This window comes from Zootermopsis nevadensis, unplaced genomic scaffold (assembly GCF_977971745.1).
Source record: "Zootermopsis nevadensis isolate Lab colony 2312 unplaced genomic scaffold, Znev_1.0 Znev_ptg000029l, whole genome shotgun sequence".
Classification (NCBI taxonomy): domain Eukaryota; kingdom Metazoa; phylum Arthropoda; class Insecta; order Blattodea; family Termopsidae; genus Zootermopsis; species Zootermopsis nevadensis.
In genome coordinates, this window is record NW_028259161.1 from 3482343 (window position 1) to 3491952 (window position 9610).

The window sequence follows — 9610 nt, forward strand, 5'->3', positions numbered from 1 at the left end:
GGAACTTTCAATTAGTGTTTCATAATCTTGCCGTGATAAATCGACTAGCTTGTCTCCTGTTAAAAATGGATTTCGTCCCAAACATTGTCATTTGTTGAAGGGAAATATTCCTAGATATCGGAGCGCAAGTCATGAAGATGCAGCCCAATTACTCTGCAAATAAACGCGTCCAATTACACCTTTTAACGAGAAAGTCACAATTTTCGTAATATAAGCGTGATAGAATTTTTTGTTCAACCGACGAGGATAAAAAATTATCGTTTTCGTAACAACGAAGACAGTTTATCTATTGCTTTAAATGTGATTACATTCTTTCTTTGAACGAAAGATTCACTTCATTCAGCTTTGTGAAAGTCAGAAAGATATTCAGTCTCAGTAGCCACGAAGGACTTGTCGGATAGTCAACATTTGTGATCTCATTAAAATACAATTGCTGCATTTAGTACCTAACAAATAGCTGGACGAAAATTAATTAAATTTGGTAAGGACGTAAATCCCACAGGTCACTACCCTAAACCCACAATTTCTAATTTCCTACCAACGTGACGGATATTGAAAGTCGTGCAATGCACCTCGCTTTTGGTACAAATATTCTTGATATCAAACGAATATAATTGTAAAACTTTTATTAATACTAATTTCACTAAGGTCTTCAATAATTTCTATTAATTTTTTTAAACTTAAAATTTTGTATGTTTTGCAGGATTCCTTATTTAATGCAATTTAGGCTCATTACATTATTGCATTTATTTAGAGAACTGTATAGGTAGAAGCCTTGTGACGGGCCGATCCCTCGTCCAAGGAGTCCTACCGAATATCCATAGATCAAGCCAACTAAAAAAAAAAGTTGGGGACCCGTAAAAGGATACCGGAAAATGTATAAACATTGTTAAACCGGAAAAAGAATAAGATTTAGAGAACTGTCGGACTTCTTTTATTTTGAGGTAGGCCTATGGCTAGAAAACAGGCAAACATGTTCTGATGTTTCTAAAAAATACATTCTCGTTTCTGACGAAATGCAACTTCAACAGTGTGTATAAAAGTGCAGTTTCCACACCACAGAAAGAAGTACACATATTTTAAATTTATTCTATTTGTTGGCTATTTTCAATTGCAGAACTCTAAAAATTTAATTCAAACTCATGATTCCAGATTCCTGAAAATACGGACGATTTCACTGCTTGTCGCAACATTATTTATTTTATGAATGGTGCTTTAATTTGGATACAGAATTGTTGTACGCACTGTCGCTACTAGTAAACACTGTGGCTCCCTCTGGGATTCTTGCAGTATTTACCAGTGGTCTTACGGCCAGAAAGAACTCGATACACAGGACACCATTCGCATTTGTGCGACGGATCTGGCTACAGCTGTATTCCTTCTGATTGGATTTTTAAGTAAGAGTTCCAGCGTGCATTAGTTTCTTGTGCGACTTCCAAAAGCTTCGCTTGTAAGAATCAATTTATGCTAAATAATGAGAATAAATTACAAAAAAGTTGCGAAATTTATCGCCCCATTGGACATGGTAAGTAACACACAATTATGGAAGGAATTTTGAGCAATATGTAGTAGATACATTTTTGGTTCTGTTATTAATCAATTCATATTTGAGATGTGTTGGTATGTTATTAGGCGTGCCGAACACATTCGAAGAATCTGCTGTGTATTATGATTTTGCATATCAGCACGTAGTAACAGAACATGGTAAAAGAGTTTCGAAGACGATTGAAGTCAACATTTACTTGCTAAACTTCATATGGCTGAACCTCTATCAATTTCGTGAACGAAAGAGAAAATCCCAAAACTGGGAAATCGGTTTCTGCAGCTCATTTAAAGCCCGTTACAAAGAAATATTTAGCTCCTTTGTGAATATATTTTATTCAAAATCACAAGCGCTGGTAGTTCGAAGTGTGCAGTTGAAATATACGAACTCGTGGAAGTAGTGTCGCAGTTAAGCCCTTCAAGCTCCATTTTCTCAAAAGATAAAATCGGTTAATTCTGCTCACGTAAACAATCGCTGTTTATTCTGAGAGTCATAAGAAATACACAAGATACACTGCGGGCAAAATGCAGAATTAATTAAAGTTAAAGTCTGTGGTACACAGAGATACCACTGGTCTCTAATGGGTTAATACAGTAATGCTTCTGTCACAAAGACACAAACTTGATAACTGATTCAGAATTGCAAGTGGTTATGCATGTACAAACAACGCCTGCCCCACTTTTAGAAAGGGAAATATGTAATCTAATGCTGAATATTTATTGCAGGTGTTGTCAGCGTTCGTGTTCATAATGGAACTAATCAATCCCTTTCCCTTTAAATATGCCGTATTGATTGGAATTGATATAGAAATGTTTTACGCATATCCCACTCAACCTGACGAGGTTATAAGTCCCTGTAAGTATATGATATGCTTTAGCAAATTCATGTTGAAGGGAATTCTTTTAGAAAGTGCTTTCCCTTCAAGATATTTTATTGCGATAGTAGTAACAAGAAAACATGAACAAATACTCGCTCATTTTTTAACGGTAGGGCCTAAGCAAGTTTCAGGCGGTCTCAAGTCCAAAACTGTTGAGTTTGGAACTGAATTTGTAAAATGGTATCTACACGTAATTTAATAATATTTTTAAATGTTTGCTCAACATGTGTGTGGAAGTACCTTCCTTTCCAACTTTGCTGACATATCTGAGGCTGAAGCCAGCATAGCAGTGCATAGGGAATTGACTACAGATAATGTAATTTAAGGAAATATCGCTCAAATATTAGAAATCGTGATACATTTACAATATAACTCATACCTTGTCAAGTACGAGTAGAACTGAATATCTGAATATTAAGGTAAGATAATCACACTCAAAAGTAAACCTACAAAACATACTGAAGGTGTACATGAGTCAAAATGCAATTGAATTTGAAAACTCAGTGCGAAACACATTTGAAGTCTGCATCATGCTATAAAATTTGTTGGTCTGGGGTAAAATTATAATCTCTGATTAGTAAATTTCGTGCATTCAGTCTCCGTGAAAGCTCCAAATCTTGCTGTTATCGGTACTCTGTGAAATTACATTTCAACATATCGTGTGATATTAACTACGAGACTCGTATTAAGAACTGAGGATCAAATTCCCAACAAGTCCGCCTCTTCCATGTATACACAATTTTTGTGTTGGTTACAGTGTACATAAATGTAACGGTGATTAAAATATTTATCAACAATCAAATTAAACTATATTCATCAGAAGAAATTCCGAATGTTCAAACTGACGTAAACTTGCGCGCTTTCTGCAGAACCTGATCTCTTTAAAGTGGCATTTTCACAAAAAGAGGGAAGTTCTTCGGGGGCTCTGGTGGCAGTAATTCTGTGCACTGTTCTCGCCTCTCCGTTCATTCTCTAAACAAAGACTTCTGGTGTTTCTTGGCTTTTCCAGCTCGCAAGTTACTTATAACTCTCTGCTACGTTTATGCAGGGATGGAGTGGCTATGCAGCATGTTCTTGCTGTGGGCGCTCGTAGTGGTAAGTACATTTGTTTTAATGTGAAATTGTGATAATTCTCAAGAATTTGATTAAGAATTCTAGTAAAATTTGAAGACAAGGATTTGAGAATCGATTGTGATAAATACAATTTACGTTTAAAAGAACGTATAAATTTTGTAAGTAATTATCCTGATATTTTGTAATATACGTCACTTTACTTATAATTGTTGCTCTTTCATTTTCCTCACAAATTTGCATCAAACTGGTTAATGTATCAGATCGGGAATATTTCTGTTTATGTCAAAGAATGGTGTACCATCTCAAGCCAAATTATTTTCAAAATGTTCAAACATTTGTTCGCGATCTTTTAGTCAAACAATACATGACAACATAGGGACCATTAATAAGTTTAGGAAGGGTTTCCTGGAACTTCGGGTAGCATACCTTAGTGTTCCCAGGAATATCATAAGTTTCTCTAACGGCACACGTGATTACAATTAACACTAAAGTATTACTGTGCTAAATTAGCGAACACGAACTTACTTCACCCGGATTTAATAACATCAATTGCACTGAAAAAATAAGTTCTTTTACGGTGTTAGAATGGACGCCTACTCCGGTTAGTGAAAGTTGATGCACCCAACACGTGGAAAGGAACACAAAAAGAAGTCCCGCATTCCAAAGTCATCATAATAAAATCATTGGCACTTGAATGAGTGATAATAAAATGCTATTACATACCTTAGAAGTCTGCACAATATCGAAAGTCGCTGTTCATGTTTAGAACTCCTGCTTCGTATTCCGAAGGTCCTGTCTTTAAATCTCAGCCCGGAGACCAGGTTTCCTAAGATGTTCGTGGTCTCTCTCTCTCTGCCTCTCCAAGTAAACGTCTTAGTAGTACCTGAAATTAGGACAATGCTGCTTCATTCCACATTTTTCAAACTCAATATTCAGTAATGATTTTGACATTAGACTCTGTCTATGGTGTACATAACGCCATCACAGGTACATAGAATATAGAACTGTATAAAGTTTATTGCCCTCAGGAGAACTGTCGATGCTTTCGAAGAGCTTATTTTAAACTTTTATGCCAGCTCCCATTCTCTCGTAAGAGATTCGGCATTGCTACTCATTCAATGTGAAGAGGAAATTTAATGTAAAGTTTCAGATCTACTATTACATTTTTTTCTACATTTTGATTTGAAATTATGGAACGAATATTTATGCCTGGTTAGAAATAATATTTTAAATTGTTTCTGTTAAAACTAAATAAAATGTCCTTGTGAGATTGGAAACGACTTTAATCCACAAGTGTAGAACCACAAATTCTGGGATGCAACGGATGAGGTACTACCACGACGGACTGCAATGTGTTTGTATTTCTGTACAGAAGCAGCGTGGATATGCTGTCCCATGGGTATCATGCAAGACTGGTAGTTGTCTATTCCAGATTGCTAGCCTGTTATTTTACTTAATTACTCAAAAACTCTGGAACCGGAACATCCTCCTTCCAGCATGTTTCAACATAGGTAATGCCATGTATGGATTTCTATTCAAGTCTCATAACAATGAAATAAACTTAACAGATCATGTGACAAATGCAACACAAACAATTTATTATTCTGATACTATCAGCTAATTAAGTCGTGCATGAACATTGCTTGTAACACTTTAAATGTGTGGTTTAGTTTGGAAAATATTGCATTTTTGTGAAACATATAAAATATGAGCTGCCAATACACATAAAACTTCTGATCATATTCCCCATACTAGGGAATCATGGTAAAGGCCAGTAGATTTGCATGACAAGACTTAACAATAACAGTATGATTTTATATTTGAAAACTTTAGGTAGTGAAATGCTATTAAATTCTTCAGATATTCTTGTTTCTTACCTCATATAATATGGTTAAAATTATTAGGGTAGTGAACTTATGAGATAACAGGTGCAACCTAGCATTTGGTCAATTTTACACTTTAATCCCATTGAAAGCAAACCCTAAACACACTAGACGTGATCACATGTACAAGTCATTCAAATTTCCAAAACCTTTCTAAATTATCTTGAAGTAACTTTCTTACCACTGTTACTTATTTCCATTTATATATATTTATCAATAAGGTACATTGATGAAATAAATATTTACTCACTTGTGGGTTGCCTGAATGCAGAAAGAGGTCCCCTGATTTCCAAGGCCTGAGCACAGCTGAGACCTCCCTATATTGTAGTACCTACACCCATGGTTAAAATTGTACTAGAGAAGTGAATTTTAAAAGGAGAATTTTAAGCAGTGCTGAGAAGAGTCACTGAAACCATTACAGTAACATGTGTATGAGTTATGTAATCTGTATATCCTTTCAACAAAAAAGAGTGAACCATAATTCATACAAATATATAAAAACAAATGTATTCACTGCATAGACAGATTTCCTAGAATGATGAGTAGAACTATATTCCTTCTGGAATGAGGAATGAAGGATGACCTTCAAGGAGATACATTCAAAATTTCTTAAGCTGTTCTAGGATGGACTCTAAACTGTCTCATAGATAATCTTAGATGTACTATGTTCTATTTATAGTGATTTATCACAGAGGGCATAATGTGAACATAGTTGTAAGTACTAATATAACAATCAAAATAATTTAGTGCTACATAAAATGTAACAGATATTAGCATAATTTTTTTTTATTAATTATATCATAAATATAAAAACTTCATAATTCTGCTAAGCTTGTCTGTTAACATTAAGGACATTTGAACAGAAAGAAACTTATGTCTTTTAACATTAATGTTATACAAATAACACATTCAAGGATGGATAATTATGCTTGTAGAGTGGACTACATTTACTTGGTGGTCTAATTCACAGACTTGCAAATTAATTTTTAGGAATTTCTCACCAACTGAAATTCATATATTTATTTTCATTAATGATTCAACAAAAATGAGTGATAAAAATTAGTTGTGTTTACTCTGTACTACAGCATACTTCATGAATCTACATACACAAAACAAGCAAATTTATATTACAGAAATTAACCAGCCTTGTTAATTTATACTTAATGATCTAAACTTTCTATAAGTGCAGAGAAAAGTCCTATGTGTCAGTTACTTATTTGTTTCTTGTTCCAAAGGGATTACTTACGCTGCAGCATATATTGTCCACAAAGGTGTGGATGAATTGTCAAGTGAAAGGACACAAAATGAGGATGAGGGATTCAGTCTATGTGGGAGGATCTGCGGGACAAATGAGGAACCTGACAGTGCCCAGAGTAATGAGGAGGTACCTGAAAGTGCCCAAAGGACTGAAGATGTGCCTGCAAGTGCCCAAATAGCTGAAGAGTTGCCTGAGAGTAGCCAAAGAGCTGAAGAGTTGCCTGAGAGTAGCCAAAAAGCTGAGGAGGGACTGGAAAGAGTTCAGAATGCTGAAGAGTTGCCAGGGAACTGAAGAGCAGAATGGGAAAAGTCAAATGGCTGAGAAGTTGCCTGAGAGTGGCCAGGAGCTGCCTCAGAATGATGACAGTGCTGAGATGTTGTCTGATAGCGTCCAGAAGGTTGAGAAGGTATCTGACAGTGTCCAGAGGAATGATGGACTAGAAACTTGAGACATCTGAAGGACTAAATTCTTATGAGAAGGCCAAAGAGGGCTGATATTTTGCACCAAGCCCAAGTTTCATAATGACTTATTCATGTAGTTGCAGACTTTGTTCATTTTTTCAACATACAGAAATGAGCTTTCCCTTTACCAGAAATGTTTAAAGCTCTGTTATATAACTGCAAATATTTTGAGATTATTTTGGTGTTCTTGAATATCCACCCTTATCTTTGCCGTTTTAATCTAATAAATGCTGCAACACTTCATTTGTAGCTACATCATAATCTATACAGAACATAAATTATATATTATACATAAGATAACACCAAAGTTTTTGATGCAACAGTTCTGTTACATAAACGTCTTTTGAGAATTTCCTAGTTTCCCATTTGTGATATCCTCTTTCAACAAAAGGATATGTATCTATAGCTACCAGTTGTTTTACAGAAACACATAAATGTATTATGCTATAACTAATGTCAATTGAAGTAATCTTTTAAAATGTTATAGGAGTAGAGGAATGCAGAGTACTGTTGAATTGCCACTAACTCTGAATTGATGATAAAACACTAGTACTCCATTTGTTATAAAAATTCTTTGTATTCTTAATAATAAATTGATTTATTCATGTGAAAGGAAAAGCAAGTTAGTTCATTCATTGTGGCAGACATAGTCATTAATACTATTGGTAGTTATGAGCTCACCACTCTACATTAATTATTGTAAATTTTTATACATGAAATGTTTTATTAAATATAAGTTGTATCAAATTGCCTAGAATTATATTTTAAATACAAAATACTGAGAGTCATGGGCAAGTGGTTAGTACTCCTAAGTCATATTTGGTACATTCCAGGTTAGTCATGGCCTGGAGACCACCTATCCTGACTGAAGTATTTCATGGTTTTCCCCAGTCAAATACTGGGACAATACATTAAATGGAGCCACAACTGTTTGGTTCCAAATCATTTTCAATTCATTACTCTTATAATCCTATTATTTGATGTTAGTCTGAAATACTGGCAGCATCACTGAATAAACTATAAATACAAACAACATTTTTAAACTGCAACTTACTGTAACTGGAAAAAGTAAGGAGGATTTAACAATAACATTGAATTAGTGTTCTTTTATGAAGATTAATCTGATGAAATAAGTACACAACTCGCATAAGGAAAACAAATGGCTACATAAAAATCTCTTTGAAAGTGGCTACTTGGAAACCCAAGAAGTGAAGATAGTATTCAAATGGATCTCAGTGTAGTAGGTTATAAGAGGGAGATGGTTGAAATTTGATTCCAAATTTTGTTAGAATTAAACATTTTGGTTCCATGGTGAGAGAAATGTAGTTGATGTACTGAAAACTAGCATATCCAGTAGACAAACTCTGGTACCTAAGTGGATGTATAGGTCATTGTTTTAAGCCAGTGGTTCTCAAACTTTTCAGTTTGCAGTGGACCTGGACATTATGCTCCTGTCTACAGAACATGAGAAACTGATTTTTTATGCAATCATTCAAAATATTATTCTCAGAAAAATATCATGTTCTGTCCATCTTGACAAATAACTGAACTGCAGCTAGTCCACCATTACTCAATTTTGGTGGCAGAACATCTTGGTCCAGCTTGTAGAACATCAGGTTTCCATGAGAGCATAATTTGGGAACCAATGTTTTGTACTAATAAGTCTATTTAGTTGTAATGTAAATGGTGCATAGTGGTGTACACGGATGATATGACTTTACCATCAATTTTAAACACTAAAACATCCTCATTTTGAGACACAAACACAGATCAAACAACACAACAAATTGTCACTCTGATGATACAGGCTGTAAGCTCCTCTGAAATATCATTTAATATCTACCAGACTGAATGGTGATACATCACAGAAGACAGCTGTCTTCAAGAACTATTGTATTTATAAGTTAAAACAAATACTAATATAATGTCAATATGACTAAATTTAATACAATGTGCAGTTTCCTTACCTTGTTTAAAAAATGTAAGTTCTGCTTGAATTTGTAGTTCATAATGCTGCTACTGTACACCCAATATAATGTAGGCAGCATGTATTTAAGGATCATCAGGATATGTTTAGTGGGTGAGGATCAATAAACAGGAAACAATTCTGGCTCATGGAGGTCTCACTCGACCGAAGGTGAACCACAGAAGGCAGTGTAACTTCCAGAACCTAGACAAAATACAATGTGTATGATATATATTCAGTGGAAAAGTACCTATTGTTGATGGACATGAAACACTCGGTTACAAAATCCTAAGAGTTATTCTGACGGGTATTCTGCAGCTTGGCATTAGCAGTTCTGTCATACATTGGTGAAAATATCCTGTTACAAATCTTAATGAAGTATATTTCTGCTATATATCACATGACCATCCACACTTATCACAATGCTAGTTTATTTCTAGACATGTTTCAGCACTATATGACATTATCAGTGTTCACAGATATAACCCACAATCCCTCATCACCTCACAAATTACTTAAAAAACCATTTCAATGTTATTCCAAGCATT

At 34.8% G+C, this 9610-nt stretch overlaps 1 protein-coding gene across 1 annotated transcript; it reads left to right on the forward strand.

Moving 5' to 3' along the window:
* The first annotated feature begins 1315 nt into the window (after positions 1-1315).
* On the forward strand, positions 1316-7843 carry LOC110835798 (uncharacterized). Its single transcript, XM_022076383.2, has 5 exons — positions 1316-1525; positions 2269-2398; positions 3430-3515; positions 4867-5005; positions 6613-7843. Exons 1-5 carry the CDS (start codon positions 1475-1477, stop codon positions 6924-6926), a joined length of 720 nt encoding a protein of 239 aa, XP_021932075.2. The 5' UTR covers positions 1316-1474; the 3' UTR covers positions 6927-7843.
* Positions 7844-9610: the final 1767 nt, after the last annotated feature.

Bases quoted from the DNA above. Each gene is read 5' to 3' on its own strand.
- LOC110835798 (XM_022076383.2), top strand. From the start codon at position 1,475: ATGAGAATAAATTACAAAAAAGTTGCGAAATTTATCGCCCCATTGGAC. The intron at 1,526-2,268 runs GTAAGTAACACA...TATTTATTGCAG, and splicing joins TTATCGCCCCATTGGACATG to GTGTTGTCAGCGTTCGTGTT. The intron at 3,516-4,866 runs GTAAGTACATTT...ATTTCTGTACAG, and splicing joins TGCTGTGGGCGCTCGTAGTG to AAGCAGCGTGGATATGCTGT.